Source organism: Schistocerca americana, chromosome 2 (assembly GCF_021461395.2).
Source record: "Schistocerca americana isolate TAMUIC-IGC-003095 chromosome 2, iqSchAmer2.1, whole genome shotgun sequence".
Classification (NCBI taxonomy): Eukaryota; Metazoa; Arthropoda; class Insecta; order Orthoptera; family Acrididae; genus Schistocerca; species Schistocerca americana.
The window spans coordinates 306196457-306214493 of NC_060120.1; the positions used below are offsets into that span (position 1 = coordinate 306196457).

The following is an 18037-nucleotide window of genomic DNA, read 5'->3' on the forward strand; positions in this document are numbered from 1 at the left end:
AACTTGAATCTTGTTTACTTCCCTTTCTCTTTCTCTGTGTGTGTGTGTGTGTGTGTGTGTGTGTGTGTGTGTGTGTGTGTGTGTGTGTAAGCTCCTTTAGCTGTTTGTGATCTCTTTTCTGTATAGTTCCTTTTAAATAATGTGCCTTTACAGAATGTAGTGTTTTCATTTAAAACTTGTTTGCCTTCTGTTGTTGCCTTTTGTATCTGGAAGTTTTCTTGTATTGTCAGTTTGTGGTATAGGCTGTGGCTGGTTTTCAGTATTTTTAAATCTGTTGCTTTTGGTGTTGGGTGGTGGTTATGGGTTGTTAGGTGGTCAGCAAATGTGCTATAGATGCTCTTACTTTTTAGGGCTCTGCGGTTCTGAGCATCTCGATTTAAAGTTCTTGCATGTTCGTCCTGTATATACTGATTGACAAATGTTGCATCTGAGTTCGTGTATTCCTGATTTGTAGAATTTATCTGTGGGTGTTTCCTGTGTTCTGAGTTTTCTCTGTGTTGTGTTGTCTGTCCTGTATCCTATTTGAAGTCCCTGTGTCTTCCGTATGTTGCGTATTCTGTAGAAACACTTTTTTACTTGCACCTTTTGTACATCTTTTCTGGGCTAAGAGAATGTTGCGTCTTAAGTATGTTGTTTAGTGTAGCTCAACTTTAAACCATAATATCTCGACAACGGATAAAGACTGTTCGATAAAATATTCCTTTTTGACTTTATCCATTTACCTACCTACGTCAACATTTTCAATCGGAACGAACAAGTTTGAAACATAGATGCGGCGCGCTCCGAAGAGCTCCCAGAAAAACGTGTATTTGCGCATGAAATACAAGCGAAGCAAGATTTTTTCAAACGGTTAAAACTGACCTTAGACCAAGGCCTGATACACTGGTGAACCAAATTTGAAGCAACAATCTCGCTCCAGTTCGGTATTATTTAGTGGTGATTGTTGTTGCACGTAAAATGCGAATGTGCCATTAGCTGAGCATTACTTTCAGCATAATTAAAATCTTTTGCAAAAGGAACTAATCGATTCGCACAATTTTCCTGGGCGCCACCTCCGGCCCGTCGTTCAAACCTTGCTCAATACGCTGTAATGTAGCTGCATATAATGTAGCTGCATCCCAGGACAGTATTCACCATCCGTACGATCGACGGGATGCCAGAATCAGTGCTTGCGTTGCCGCCCATGGAGATTATACCATGTACCAAAATGGGTATTTCAGCATGGGTCGATACCTGGTACCTAGGAACTCCTTGTGCTACCGGTCTGTAAATGTAATCATTTCATGTACTCCATATGCGCTGTTGTGACAATAAATCGTGAGTGAACTGGAAACATCTAAAAGGGTGTACTAATTTTTTTCCGACGGTGTATTAGGAATTCTATACGCAGGAGAGAGCGATTTTTAATTCCCAAACGTGCAGTGCTATACTTTTTCGTTAGATCATCCACTCACTAGTGCCACTATTTCTTACTCAGGTGGTTGCCTACGAATTTTAAGCAAATAGTTTCATTTCCTGTGCTCTGCTACACATAAGTAATTTTCGTCTGTCTGGAATTTAGTAGTATCAGTTTTGTAAGAAAAAGAGTTAAACTATTTGTAGTGGACCAGTTTTATGCATCTCCCAGTATTATATTCTGGTTATGTGTGGTACGGATGTGAGTGATCGGGCGCTAGGACACGGAGCTAGCAAGGCGCGGCTGGTACTTACCTCTTTGATCTTGAAGTCGAGGATGTACTTCATGTAGGTGGGCAGCTGGTTGATGACGGTGAAGTACCCGAAAATGCTGCAGGCGTGCGCGATGATGATGGCCCAGACGGGGCCTGACGTCAGCACGTGTCGCCACGGCAGCGGCAGCGCCTGCAACACACCGTCTCCTGCAGTCGCAGCCCGAAGCAGTGGACATGTGGGACACACCGCAGGTAAAGCTCGCAGCCATAATCAGACGCAGTAGCAAATATCGAGAGCGTGATACGGGGTCACCTCTGTCACCTCTGTCAGGCACTTAAGCGTGATCTGCAGAGCAGTCACGTACACTACTGGCCATTAAAATTGCTACACCACGAAGATGACGTGCTACAGACGCGAAATTTAACCGACAGGAAGAAGATGCTGTGATATGCAAATGATTAGCTTTTGAGAGCATTCACAAAAGGTCGGCGCCGGTGGCAACAACTACAACGTGCCGACATGAGGAAAGTTTCCAACCGATTTCTCGTACACAAACAGCAGTTGACCGGCGTTGCCTGGTGAAACGTTGTTGTGATGCCTCGTGTAAGGAGGAGAAATGCGTACCATCACGTTTCTGACTTTGATAAAGGTCGGATTGTAGCCTATCGCGATTGCGGTTTATCGTATAGCGACACTGCTGCTCGCGTTGATAGGGATCCAATGACTGTTAGCAGAATATGGAATCAGTGGGTTCAGGAGGGTAATACGGAACTCTGTGCTGGATCCCAACGGCCTCGTATCACTAGCAGTCGAGAGGACAGGCATCTTATCCGCATGGCTGTAACGGATCGTGCAGCCACGTCTCGATCCCTGAGTCAACAGATGGGGACGTTTGCAATACAACAATCATGTGCACGAACAGTTCGACAACGTTTGCAGCAGCATGGACTATCAGGTCGGAGACCTTGACGCTGCATCACAGACAGTATCCCTGCGATGGTGTACTCAACGACGAACCTGGGTGCACGAATGGCAAAACGTACTTTTTTTGGGATGAATCCCGGTTCTGTTTACAGCATCATGATGGTCACATCCGTGTTTGGCGACATCGCGGTGAACGCACATTGCAAGCGTGTATTTGTCACGGCCATACTGGCGTATCACCCGGCGTGATGGTATGCGATGCCATTGGTTACACGTCTCGGTCACCTCTTGTTCGCATTGACGGCACTTCAAACAGGGGACGTTACATTTCAGATGTGTTACGACCCCTGGCTCTACCCTTCATTCGATCCTTGCGAAACCCCACATTTCAGCAGGATAATGCACGACCGCATGTTGCAGGTCCTGTACGGGCCTTCCTTGATACAGAAAATGTTCGCCTGCTGCCCTGACCAGCACATTCTCCAGATCTCTCGCCAATTGAAAACGTCTGGTCAATGGTGGCCGAGCAACTGGCTTGTCACAATACGCCGGTCACTACTCTTGATGAACTGGGGTTTCATGTTGAGGCTGCATGGGCAGCTGTACCTGTACACGCCATCCAAGCTCTGTTTGACTCAATGCCCAGGCGTATCAAGGCCATTATTACGGCCAGAGGTGGTTATTATGGGTACTGATTTCTCAGGACCTATGCACCCAAATTGCGTGAAAATGTAATCACATGTCAGTTCTACTATAATATATTTGTCCAATGAATACACGTTTATCATCTGCATTTCTTCTTGGTGTAGCAATTTCAATTGCCATTAGTGTAGATGCAAATTGGAAATTTGTGGTAAGTTCTTACAGGGCCAAACTACTGAGGCCATTGGTCCCTAAGCTTAGACACTACTTAACCTAACTGAAACTAACTTACACTAAGAACGATACACACATCCATGCCCAAGGGAGGACTCGAACCTCCGACGAGGGGAGCCGCGCGGACCATGACAAGACGCCTAAGACCGAGTCGCTACCCCGCGTGGCCACGTACATGCAGATGCAGTTGTTGCTCAGGGATGAGTATTAATTGTTACTACAGTCTGTTGTTCGGTGCTTACCTCATTTTGTCCACCCGTTCACACAATGAAGGCTTTCGAGACCGGGCGTTCTTAGCTGCTGACGAATCTTTCGGGTTGTATGGCCATATGGTCATAGTTCGTGATAGTTTTCCGTTCCTAACGTTTCGTCCAGTGCGCTGAATATCTTCAGGGGTTCTCCTGATTCTGCTGTGCCTTGCCGAATGAGGGGTCGGACGTTGGAAAGGAACATAAACATTGTGGGTAAGGGATGTGGTTGAAATTTACATCTGATCGGCAGGGATAATCCTTGTCAGTGATAATACTTAACTATAACTGATGGTTACAATATCTGCGTTTATATAGCGTCTGTATCTTCACAATAAAATGTCCACCAGAGATGCATGCATCTCTGAAGGAACAGACACCGTCACCGACGATTGCATTTATGGTAAACATTATGAAACGGATTCGCGTTCTGCGACTATGTATTGATGTCAGCTGTTCGTGACACGTGAATATTTATGTCGAACCTGAATTTTCCGCTTATCGCCAGCAGTTGCCCATTTCAGTTATCCGAACACGTCTCCAGGAAAGATCCAATCTTCCATATGTCACGTATTCACAATCCTTATGCTCGCACCATACGCGAATGCCGCACAAGGAAACAAACATTATTTCGTAATATTAGCCCGTCGAATGTCTGTAGGACATTGTATCGTGAAGATACAGACACTGTATAAACACACTGTAAAGTTAAAATGACGATATAACATTTGGCTCCCTTAGTGGGAATCACATATTGTACGAGCTTAAGGATTGTTACTAGGTGACATATGGAAGTTTGAATGGGTCCGGGAGGCATGCTCGGATAGCTGAAGTGGATAAAACGACCGCTCGCGGTAAGTAGAAAATTCGGATTCAAATCCCGGTATGACACAAATTTCCATGTGTTGCAACAGCTGACGTCAATGCATAGTAGCAGAATGCGAATCTATTTCTCAATGTCAACTATGACTGTCACCTGTCGAATGGAAATCTTATCTATCGATTCTGTCGTGTTTTCTGTTAAAATTATCGCCATGTTTATATGTTTCGTTGACTTCTCTGTAGAGCCTTGGATGATACTTCATCATTGTGGATAAAGTTTTGGTTCAGGAAAACTTCACTTTAAGGTTTCCTGACTGAAGAGCATGCTCTGCTGCAGCTGATTTTTCTATGAGGACTATTCGGAAAGTGAGGTCGGATCGAGCGCCAAGGGAAAACCACAGTGAAAACCCGATGAAGCTTCGCACAGATATGTTGGGCAGCATCTGTAGTACGCCCATCGATCGCGTCACATCGCTCTTTTCAGTTATGAGTGTCCAGTGAGCATGTAAAGATCCCTAGAAAATAGTATCTGCCGCCAATTTGACTGCCTGATGAAAGATTTCACCTCTACATCTACATCTACATCCATACTCCGCAAGCCACCTGACGGTGCGTGGCGGAGGGTGCCCTGAGTACCTCTATCGGTTCTCCCTTCTATTCCAGTCTCGTATAGTAGCAGAATGCGAATCTATTTCTTAATGTCAACCTGATGTGATGGAGCCCACATAACATAACTGTCGTGCGTTTCCTTCTCTATGACAATTCTCGGACGCACTTGGGAGAGCAATGAAGCGTTTTCGATGGGAAGTGTTTGATCACACACAACACAGTCCATAATCCCCTGCCCCTCTCACATTCAACTCCACTTACATGGACCGCTGGCTATGAAGGCAACATTTTGGCATAGAAAACGAGCTGCAGACCAGCGTAGAGAATTGTTGGAAAGCACAGGAGGCTATGATGAGGGTATTGCAGAGAAGTGGTTGGAAGGTGTAGCTAACAGCGCAAATGAAATAATTTTGATTTTCACAGCGATATCAATTTCCAAACCGATCGGATCTTACTTTCCGAATAGCCCTCGTATTTTTCCTAGCCTGAAAAGCCTTTTATGTTCGTTCAGCCATGTATCAGCCTTCTCTTGGTAGTTCCATTATAGATCTTATCATACATACACGGAAATTTACATATCCCGCATGCCAAGAAAGGACGACGTTTATCCTCGCAGATCGGAGTATTCACAAATGTTCTCTCTTGATCTAAAACGCGGTCTGGTGTTCTGTTTCTGTAAAATCTTTCCAGTCTGATCAGTTACCTTTATAATAAAAGGGAAAGAAACTTCGTGTGTCACACCATCTTCGTACATGACAGAAACCATCCTGGCTTTGGGCGGAAAAAGCCAGAGATTACGGCTAGCCACGAGCCCACTTTGAAAATGTTTAGGTCGCCATTCTTTGTGACTATTTGTTAGGGACTCATGATCTTCCATCCAGGTTTAAAGGACGAACTTGCTTTCTTAGAAACTACTGTAAATTCTGCTGGAAGAGATGCGCAATGTAAGAGAACGTCCCCGCAGAATTACAAACCAACGTACATCACAATTTTCTGCAGCAGAATTCTTGAGAATCTTCTAAGTTCGAATAAAATAAATTTCCTTTAGACAGAGATGGTTCTGTCCAAAAAAATGGTTCAAATGGCTCTCAGCACTATGGGACTTAACACCTGAGGTCATCAGTCCCCTAGAACTTAGAACTACTTAAACCTAACTAACCTAAGGACATCACACACATCCATGCCCGAGACAGCATTCGAACCTGAGACCTTAGCGGTAGCGCGGTTCCAGACTGGAGCGCCTAGAACAGCTCGGCCACAACGGCCGGTTGGTACTGTCCACAAATCAGCATGGATTTAGGAAGCATCGCTTATATGAAACTCAGCTTGCTCTATTCTCACACGCTGTCCTGCGAATCTTTCATGAAGGCACCAGGAAGATCCCATATTCCTAGATTTCCGGTAATAGTTTGACACAGTGCCCCACTGCAGACTGCTGTCGAAAGTACGGGCATACGGAATAGGTTCCCAGATATGTGAGGGACTAGAAGACTTGCTAAGCTATACGAGGGTCACTCCAAAAGAAATGCACACTATTTTTTTAAATCCATCTTTTATTCTACATGTTTGAAAGTTTTACAGTGTGTAGATACATCCTTCAGGAACAATATTTTCATTTCTCTACATAATTTGCATCGCCATCTTGGAACCAGCGCCTGTATACCCGCACGGTAAAATTCTGGACCAACCTGTTGGAGCCACCGTTTGGCAGCGTGCACAAGGGAGTAATCATCTTCAAACCTTGTTCCACGAAGAGAGTCTTTCAGTTTCCCAAAGAGATGAGAGTCATCTGGAGCCAGGTCAGGACTCTACGGCGGGTGTTTCAGTGTTGTCCATCCGAGTTTTGTGATCTCTTCCATGGTATTTTGACTGACATGTGGCCGTACATTGTCGTGCAACAGAAGAACATCCTGCTTTTGCCGATGTGGTCGAACACGACTGAGTTGAGCTTGAAGTTTCTTCAGTGTTTCACATATGCATCAGAATTTATGGTGGTTCCACTTGGCATGATTTCCACAAGCAAGAGTCCTTCGGAATCGAAAAACACCGTAGCCATGACTTTTCCAGCAGAAGGTGTGGTTTTGAATTTTTTTTCTTGGGTGAATTTGCATGATGCCACTCCATTGATTGCCTCTTCGTCTCTGGTGAAAAATGATGGAGCCACGTTTCATCACCTGTCACAAATATTCCAAGAAATTCATCTCAACCATTCTCGTACTGTTCCAAAAGTTCGCTGCATACCGTTTTTCTTGTTTCTTTGTGAGTCACTGTCAACACCCTCGGAACCCATCTGGCGCAAACCTTTTTTAACGCCAACACTTTCAGTATTCTGCAAACACTTCCTTCCCCTATCCCAACGTAGCGTGACAATTCGTTCATTGGGTTGCGTCTGTCAGCAGTCACCAATTCGTTAACTCTCTGCAAAGTGTCTGGAGTGTATGCAGTAGTAGGCCTGCCGCTGCGAGGACAATCCTCAATATTGCCGTGCCCGCTTTCATCACGTAACCTGCTTGCACACCGACTAACTGTACTGCGATCGACAGCAGCATCTCCACACACCTTTTTCAACCTCTTGTGGATGTTTCCCACTGTCTCGTTTTCACTGCACAGGAATTCTATGACAGCACGTTGCTTCTGACAAACTTCAAGTGTAGCAGCCATCTTGAAGACATGCTGTGACGACGCCACTCACGGGAACAGGTTGAACTAAGTTTGAAAACAGGAAGGATGTACCTACACACTGTAAGACTTTCACACATGCAGAATGAAAACTGTATTATTTTCAAAAATAGTGTGCATTTCTTTTGGAGTGACCCTCGTAGAACCCAATAGGTTGTCCTGGACGGTTAGCGCTCATCAGGGACAAGGGTATCATCGGGAGTGCCCCAGGGAAGTGTGACACTACCGCTTTTGTTCTCTATCTATAATGGGCGACCGTAAAATGTCTGTTTGTTCGATCTTATGTGTCATATGCGAGACAACTGCGGGGTGTAGTCTGGCATTAGACTACTTCATATAGGCATCGCCTCTTGTAAATCATTTTAGAGTCACATTATCATAAGCACCTTCGACAAATGATGGGAAAAATAATAACACTAACATACCAATAAGTCTGTGAGAATTAATGGTAACACTTTCATCCGCGTGTTTTAATCTCTTTATTCAGATGCGAAGAGTTTCTGGACACATTGCAATATCATCAGAGGCCGCGCCTATGTAATGATGCCAAACAACACAGCGCCTACGCGATGGAGGTCAGAACCCCGAACCCAGCGTCGAAATCACGCAGTTTTGTTCTTGGTGGCCGAGGAAAAACATTTCAGGCACACCACCACTCAGAATGGACACAAAAAGCCCTCATGAGGTGGCACAAAGGACGTAAATTAAACCACCCGTTACCTTGGGCAGTTGATTCCCGCACATTTTGCGGCCGAAAACGACAGTTCACAGTGCGATGAGCACCAAGCAAAATTTGACGCTGCTGCCACTCCCGGGGCGATTCAACCCCGCTCTAACGGCGTTGGAGCTGCAACCCTATTGGTTATAATCTGATCCTTTTAGAGGCTAAAGCTACAGCAATTTTTGTTCTGCCATTCAGAGTGGAACTACTAGGCACCTTTAAAAACCATTTGACGAAGTTGTGCCTGTTTAGCCCTCTGTTTCGCGCCCTCCTGTGGCGGCGTGCAACATTAACATGTGAGTGAATAAAATGGTAAAGGGTATCTCTAAGACCCCCCCCCCCCCCGCACGCACACACTCACACACACACACACTTCGGCAACACCCTCGGTGCCACCCAAGCGCCTTTATAAAGCGAGTTAGAAATGTACTTGTCGCAGACTTCGATAACCATTTAGCCTCGCGGCTGCTCTAGCTGCTGAAGGCAGGGAAACTCTTTGACACCCATTAGGTGGGAACATATTTAACCCACCTTGCATATCCCATGAACGTCTGAGCTTGAGCTTTTTTTCGCATGTGTCGACCTTTGCTGGGTGAAGCGTCGGCGAGTCTGAGGGTGACGTCGCAGGGCGCCACGCTTTTACACCATTACGGACAGAAGTTGTAGGCAGCTTTGAGTCATATTTCAAACTTATGTGCCACAATGAGAGACAATTACGAGGTTTCGAAAAAGTAGCCCTTTGATTGTCGTTCTATAATAATGCGTGACATCACCGACAACTTTAATCTCTGCACAATTGAGTGTACCTTTAACCCATACGGACACAGACTCTGATTCATTTACTTTACGACGATTCCTCGTCCTAAGAACCAACGACATTGTAGGTATATAGTAAGATGAACCACGACGTCTGTTATACACTTCACATATCTGAAATGTACGATAATCAATAACTTCTCTGCTGTTAAAAGTCTCCAGCCCTGATACAGTCTCCACTTTACCACCACGAACTAGAGCCACAGTAACCCAACCATTACCATGTGCACTAGCATCTGTATTAATAAGCGTAAAACTCAGTACGCATCCAGAAAGCACTGAAGGACCATGAAGAATAACTTGCGCACCTACTCCGCTCTTCGTAGTCATAGATACATTATCAATACCTTTATACACTGTAAGGCGCGAACGCCTTCTCCTCCTAAAATAACGCGGCATAACTAGTCTGAATTTTACACTTACTAATACTGATGCTAATGTACATGGTAATGGTGTGGTTACTGTGGCTCTAGTTCGTGGTGGTAAAGTGGAGACTGTATCAGGGCTGGAGACTTTTAACAGCCGAGAAGTTATTGCTTAGCGTACATTTCAGATATGTGAAGTGTATAACAGAGATCGTGGTTCATCTTACTATACGTCTACAATGCCGTTCATCTACATCTACATACATACTCCGCAATCCATCGTACGGTGCGTGGCGGAGGGTACCTCGTACCACAACTAGCATCTTCTCTCCCTGTTCCACTCCCAAACAGAACGAGGGAAAAATGACTGCCTATGTGCCTCTGTACGAGCCCTAATCTTTCTTATCTTATCTTTGTAGTCTTTCCACGAAATAAAAGTTGGCGGCCGTAAAATTGTACTGCAGTCAGCCTCAAATGCTGGTTCTCTAAATTTCCTCAGCAGCGATTCACGAAAAGAACGCCTCCTTTCCTCCAGAGACTCCCACCCGAGATCCTGAAGCATTTCCGTAACACTCGCGTGATGATCAAACCTACCAGTAACAAATTTAGCAGCCCGCCTCTGAATTGCTTCTATGTCCTCCCTCAATCCGACCTGATAGGGATCCCAAACGCTCGAGCAGTACTCAAGAATAGGTCATATTAGTGTTTTATAAGCGGTCTCCTTTACAGATGAACCACATCTTTCCAAAATTCTACCAATGAACCGAAGACGACTATCCGCCTTGCCCACAACTGCCATTACATGCTTGTCCCACTTCATATCGCTCTGCAATGTTACGCCCAAATATTTTAATCGACGTGACTGTGTCAAGCGCTACACCACTAATGGAGTATTCAAACATTACGGGATTCTTTTTCCTATTCATCTGCATTAATTTACATTTATCTATATTCAGAGTTATCTGCCATTCTTTATACCAATCACAAATCCTGTTCAAGTCATCTTGTATCCTCCTACAGTCACTCAACGACGACACCTTCCCGTACACCACAGCATCATCAGCAAACAACCGCACATTGCTATCCACCCTATGCAAAAGATCATTTATGTAGACAGAAAACAGCAGCAGACCTACCACACTTCCCTGGGGCACTCCAGATGATACCCTCACCTCCGATGAACACTCACCATCGAGGACAACGTACAGGGTGCTATTACTTAAGAAGTCTTCGAGCCACTCACATATTTGGGAACCAATCCCATATGCTCGTACCTTAGTTAGGAGTATGCAATGCGGCACCAAGTCAAATGCTTTCCGGAATCAAGGAATATGGCATCCGTGTGATACCTTTCATCCATGGTTCGCAAGATATCATGTGGAAAAAGGGCGAGTCGCGTTTCGCAGGAGCGATGCTTTCTAAAGCCGTACTCATGCATGGACAGCAACTTCTCTGTCTCAAGGAAATACATTATATTCGAACTGAGAATATGTTCGAGAATCCTGCAACAAACCGATGTTGGTTCTTAGTCCGACAGTGTTTATTCAGCTAATGAAGAAACCGAGAAATATGAACTGATGGCAATGTCTTGAAAGGGCTGCGTGGAACAGGAAAGGTCGGCTCACCTTGCCCTTCTTGGTGGTGGAGCCGATCGCCTTCTCGATGTACTCGCGCTCCTCGTACGAGATGCGCGGGTGCTGGGCAGGCGAGTCGTAGATGAGGAAGAACCAGGCGATGCTCCAGACGGTGCCCACCAGGCCAGTCGAGTAGAAGACCGACTCCCAGCCGAAGGAGGCGATCAGCAGCCCGCACACCGGCATCGTGATGGCCGCGCCCAGCGCCGACGCTGAACACACACATACACGCATGCATTGCACTAGGTAGCGATGGATAAGTAGTCTAAGTCTGTTTCGCTGATTTGGTGTAATTACGATGTACTGGTTTCAAAAATGACATTGGTTTTGGTCAATCGGATCAAATTTTTGAATTACTGAATTTTCTTTTGTTATGACAAACATAGCAAACCGCTGAGCAAACACTAATTTATTATTTCACAATTTACTTCTTTACATTAAACTTGGTATTTTTATTTGTAGATAAAAGAAATGCCTTCAGAAAGAAGACGGTGCTAAAATAATCCCGATTGGGAAACTCGCGGGAGAACGGGAGAGCGGGATACAGTAGTGTTGTGCTGTTTTGTAGACCGTAGAATGCTGAAACCTACTGTAGTGACATGTAGCTATGTCTCTAAATGGAGAGGAAGATGGGGCAGCCATCTTGACTCAGTTTGGAGTAAGACTTGTAAGCGAACGGCCGTCCTTCACGTTTCCAGTTGCGTTTTTGTAGCCAGCCGCTGTGGCCGAGCGGTTCTAGGCGCTTCAGCCCGGAACCTACGGTCGCAGGTTCGAATCCTATCTCGGGAATGGATGTGTGTGATGTCCTTAGGTTAGTTAGGTTTAAGTAGTTCTAAGTCTAGGGGACTGATGAGCTCAAATGTTAAGTCCCATTGTGCTTAGAGCCATTTGAACCATTTGGGTTTTTGTAATTTTAGGTGAATTTAAACGCAAGATAAACTGACAAATCTTGATTCTATCCCCTTAATTGATAGGCAATCTTAAAGTGTATGCCATTCGCTATACTTTAGTTACATAATACGTTTACATCTGTCAGTTATTATCTTCCATAAAAGTTGTTTACCTGAAATGTGCTCATGGGGCGGAATGGAACGGGGTAGAATGGGATAGTGTACCGTTCTGTCCCTTGATTTTTTGGTGCAAGTAGATTTCGAAATACATATTTCTTTTTTTCCTTGCTTTTCCAGACGGAGTGAACTTACATTGGAAAGACTAATAGACAACAATGATATAGTAAATCAATCGAAATATCACTATCAGCCGCGTTATCTTCTGAAATTGGAGTATTAAAAGCATCTACGGAATTCAAGTGCCCATATCAACGTTGGAAAGATACGTTCGTAAAGCTAAGAATAATACCAACAACAGAAGTGACAAATCAGATGGGAAATATAAATGTCCTCACAGCAGAACAAAAAGCCAAACTAGCAGCATACCTGAAGTCAACGGAGAGAAGACTTTTTACTCCAACGATGCAACATCTCACTGTCACATCATTAGGCTACGAGGAGGCAGAAACAAATGGCTTACAACACAGCTTTGACAGAGAAACTTGCCTTTTTCTGCAGGAATGGATTATAGATTTATTACTAGGTATACTGTGTTGCCTATTCGCATGTGAAAAGATACACCTGGAGCACGAGCGATGGGATTCAATAAAGTAACAGTAACTTCGTATTAAGCATTAAAAATAATTCTACATTTTTCACAATGACGTTGAAATATTTTCTTATTGTTAACGAAAGAGGAAGCCGCCTGGTAGAATTTTGCACAGAGCATAACTTAATCATAGCTAACACTTGGTTCAAGAATCATGAAAGAAGGTTGTATACATGGAAGAACCCTGGCGATACTAGAAGGTTTCAGATAAATTATATAATGGTAAGGCAGAGATTTAGGAACCAGATTTTAAATTGAAAGACATTTCCAGGGGCAGATGTGGACTCTGACTACAATCTATTGGTTATGAACTGTAGATTAAAACTGAAGAAACTGCAAAAAGGTGGGAATTTAAGGAGATGGGGCCTGGATAAACTGAAAGAACCAGAGGTTGTACAGAGTTTCAGGGAGAGCATAAGGGAACAATTGACAGGAATGGGGAAAGAAATACAGTAGAAGAAGAATGGGTAGCTTTGAGGAATGAAATAGTGGAGGCGGCAGAGCATCAAGTAGGTAAAAAGACGAGGGCTAGTAGAAATCCTTGGATAACAGAAGAGATACTGAACTTAATTGATGATAGGAGAAAATACAAAAATGCAGTAAATGAAGCAGGCAAAAAGGAATACAAACGTCTCAAATATGAGATCGACAGGAAGTGCAAAATGGCTAAGCAGGGATGGCTAGAGGACAAATGTAAGGATGTAGAGGCTTATCTCACTAGGGGTAAGTTGGATACTGCCTACAAGAAAATTAAAGAGATCTTTGGAGAAAAGAGAACCAGTTGCATGAATATCAAGAGCTTAGATGAAAACCCAGTTCTAAGCAAAGAAGGGAAAGCAGAAAGGTGGAAGGAGCATATAGAGGGTCTATACAAGGGCGATGCTGTTGAGGACAATATTATGGAAATGGGAGAGGAGGTAGATGAAGATGAAATGGGAGATATGATACTGCGTGAAGAGTTTGACAGAGCACTGAAAGACCTATGTCTAAACAAGGCCCCGGGATTAGACAACATTCCAATAGAACTACTGACAGCCTCGGGAGAGCCAGTCCTCACAAAACTCTACCATCTGGTGAGCAAGATGTATGAGACAGGCGAAATACCCTCAGACTTCAAGAAGAATATAACAATTCCAATCCCAAAGAAAGCAGGTGTTGACAGATGTGAAAATTACCGAACTATCAGTTTAATAAGTCACAGCTGCAAAATACTAACGCGAATTCTTTACAGACGAATGGAAAAACTGGTAGAAGCCGACCTCGGGGAAGATCAGTTTGGATTCCGTAGAAATGTTGGAACACGTGAGGCAATACTGACCCTACGACTTATCTTAGAAGAAAGATTAAGGAAAGGCAAACCTACATTTCTAGCATTTGTAGACTTAGAGAAAGTTTGTTGACTGGAATACTCTCTTTCAAATTCTGAAGGTGGCAGGGGTAAAATACAGGGAGCAAAAGGCTATTTACAATTTGTACAGAAACCAGATGGCAGTTATAAGAGTCGAGGGGCATGAAACGGAAGCAGTGGCTGGGAAGGGAGTGAGAGGGTTGTAGCCTCTCCCCGATGCTATTCAATCTGTATATTGAGCAAGCAGTAAAGGAAACAAAAGAAAAGTTCGGAGTAGGTATTAAAATCCATGGAGAAGAAATAAAAACTTTGAGGTTCGTCGATGACATTGTAATTCTGTCAGAGACAGCAAAGGACTTGGAAGAGCAGTTGAACGGAGTGGACAGTGTCTTGAAAGGAGGGTATAAGATGAACATCAGCAAAAGCAAAACGAGCATAACGGGATGTAGTCGAATTAAGTCGGGTGATGCTGAGGGAATTAGATTGGGAAATGAGACAGTTAAAGTAGTAAATGAGTTTTGATATTTGGGGAGCAAAATAACTGATGATGGTCGAAGTAGAGAGGATATAACATGTAGACTGGCAATGGCAAAGAAAGCGTTTCTGAAGAAGAGAAATTTGTTAACATCGAGTATTGATTTAAGTGTCAGGAAGTCGTTGCTGAAAGTATTTGTATGGAGTGTAGCCATGCATGGAAGTGAAACATGGACGATAAATAGTTTGGACAAGAAGAGAATAGAAGCTTTCGAAATGTGGTGCTACAGAAGAATGCTGAAGATTAGATGTGTAGATCACATAACTAATGAGGAGGTATTGAATACAATTGGGGAGGAGTTTGTGGCACAACGTGACTAGAAGAAGGGATCGGTTGGTAGGACATGTTCTGAAGCATCAAGGGATCACCAATTTAGTACTGGAGGGCAGCGTGGAGGGTAAAAATCGTAGACGGAGACCAAGAGATGAATACACTAAGCAGATTCAGAAGGATGTAGGCTGTAGTAGGTACTGGGAGATGAAGAAGCTTGCACAGGATAGAGTAGCATGGAGAGCTGCATCAAACCAGTCTCAGGACTGAAGACCACAACAACAACAACAACAACAACGAATTTGCGATATTCCTTAGTCTAAATCGTTTATTAAACAACTTTGTATTTTAGTTTTAAGATTATTCTTAATAATTACAATGTTTATGCAGTGATTTCATAAAAAACTGCCTTATTCAAGCCTGCCTCGTGGGTGGGGCAGAACTTAAACATGCGGGAATTTCTTTGAAAAACGTAAACAATACATTAGATACAGTTTTAAGGGATTTTCAAGTATAGTTAATTAGGTGTTTTACACCTTTAACAAGCATTTTCTAGTTTTCCATTATTTTACGAAAATTATTAAACCTTAAATATCACTTTCCGCCCCGAGCTCCCTGTGTCCTGCTACATCTGCGGATGAAATAACCTGATCACTAAGGGAAATGCAGTTTCAAGGCTCATAAAGCGTGCTTACCTAACTTACTTTGGTACGCCGATTGGTGACCAAGATAAAGCTTGCGCGCCACATATTCTGGGCAAGACATAGACCATGTATTTGAGCAAGTGGACCAAGGGGAACAAATTTCTTTGAAATTTAGAATTCCCACGGTTTGGAGGAGCGGACAGTCCTTGCCACAGACTACTACTTCTGCGCTATTGATGTGCCTAGGATCAACAGAAAGAAACGGAACAGCCTCACATACTCTGATCTTGCATCGTCAACTCGTCCTGCAGCTCATTGTGAGGAAATTCCGCTAGCGGTTAAGGAAGGGAAGCTCCTTTTTCTTAACTGGAGTGCATTGGTATAGATTGTGTTGTCAGGTTGTCAAAATCCTATGCCTAACTGTTGGCATCAAGATTGAGAGAAAAAAATCTTCAGACAGTCGCTTTCTATCGCAACATACATAAAGAGTTCAACTTTTTTCCAGAAGAAAAGGACTTGGTGTGCTGTACAGATGTTGGCGAGCTTCTTCACAAGCTTAGGATGCGTAAGTACGAACCGAAAGATTGTTCACTGACAGCAGCAATTTTGCAATCAAGTGCTGTTCCTCACAACATATATTGAGAAGGGCTTCCAAAACAAGATGAAACCCGGCGTGGTTCTCATAGATCTTACAGCAGCCTTCGATACAGTATGGACTGAGGAGCCACTGTTTAAGCTGACTGAGATAATCAGGTAGAAACAGACTTACACCTTAATCAAAAACATATTACCAGGCAGAAAAATCAAGGTTTCACTTCATGATGTGGGCAGCTAGAGCGTGGTTCTGAATAATGGCTTGCCACAGGGTTCTACACGAACGCTCATTCTTTTCAATTTACGAATTGTATCGCCGACATGCCAGACACACAATCAGATAAAACTGGGTGCACAGGTGACCTGGCCAACGGACTTAGAAGCAAAAATTTTAACGACTTCGACAAAATGTTGAATGCAGACCTAGAAGTACTGTACACCTACTATTCCAAGTGGCACCTACATCCAGACCCTAACAAGACGACCAGCACCATAGTGCTTCTCAACAATAGAGATACAAATAGAAAACCATAACTCTCTGTGAATGGCCAACGCTTCAAGCATGAGGATAATCCTAAATACTTGGGAGTTTAATTAGGTCGCAGTCTTACGTATAACTCACATCTAGAAGATACAAAACAAAATTAAAATCCTGTAACGCTGTCGTGTTTAAACTATATCGATCGACATGGGTTTATGGAGGACTTCAGCAGCAGCCCTTGTGTACAACGTGGCCGAATACTGTTCGCCAGTCTGGATGAGACGTGCACATCTAGCTAAAGTGGACGACCAACTGAAGGAGACGCTGCGGATATTTAGGGAACGTTCAAGGCCACACCATGTGCTGGCTCCCCGTTCTAGGAAACATAGAGCCCCCTGAAATTAGGCGGTCACAGTTAGCCACAAGATAGTACAGAAAACTCCTAGACACCCCAGAACTCACAATACACCAGGACCTAGCACCTACAAACAGGCTTAATTCAGAGTCATCTTTATGGAAAATCGGCGGGAATTGAAAGCTTCTACTCGAAGACAGCTTGTGGACATAAGAACCGAAACTTTGTGGACGACCTCAACAAGAAGATCGATGGATTCAACCTCCCGAGGAAACTGTGGACAGCTTTGAACCGTGTGAGTACGAGTGTAAACAACAAGTGTAGGTGTAACGAACAAACGGTGCCTACTGGGCAGTCCTGAATGTGAGTGCGGGGAAATCCAGTCTATAGCCCATTTACTCGTGTGTGAAGTGCATGAATATGAAGGTGAGCTGAAGGACATGCACAGACTCCCCGACTCAGTCACAGAGTGTCTCAAGAATGAAGAATGTTGTAACTCAGTATAGAGCTATTAAAATATTTTAGTTAATACATTATGTGACGAATGCCTCCGTAAATGCCGAACGAGTAAATAAATTACTAACAGAAACAAACGACCACTCAGATTCGTATTGCTGCACAACTGCAACCATTACGCCTCTATACGGCTCTCTCGACTATACTGGAGGAGAAGTATGAAGCGGTGAAGTACGTGGTAAAAATTTAGACTATCTGCCATGAAAAATATTATCATCCCCACAGTTGGTACATTTCGTACCCAAAAATCATGGAGTATATACTTGAAAA

At 43.8% G+C, this 18037-nt stretch overlaps 1 protein-coding gene across 1 annotated transcript in view; it reads right to left on the bottom strand.

Moving 5' to 3' along the window:
- The window catches only part of LOC124593717 (sialin), a 415361-nt gene that overhangs the window by 75299 nt on the left and 322025 nt on the right, over positions 1–18037 (bottom strand). The window contains exons 7-8 of the mRNA XM_047132029.1: positions 11357–11577; positions 1711–1860 (exon numbers count right to left, since the gene is read on the bottom strand). Of these exons, the coding sequence (XP_046987985.1) occupies positions 1711–1860; positions 11357–11577 (371 nt within the window). The remainder of the gene's footprint in view (positions 1–1710; positions 1861–11356; positions 11578–18037) is intronic.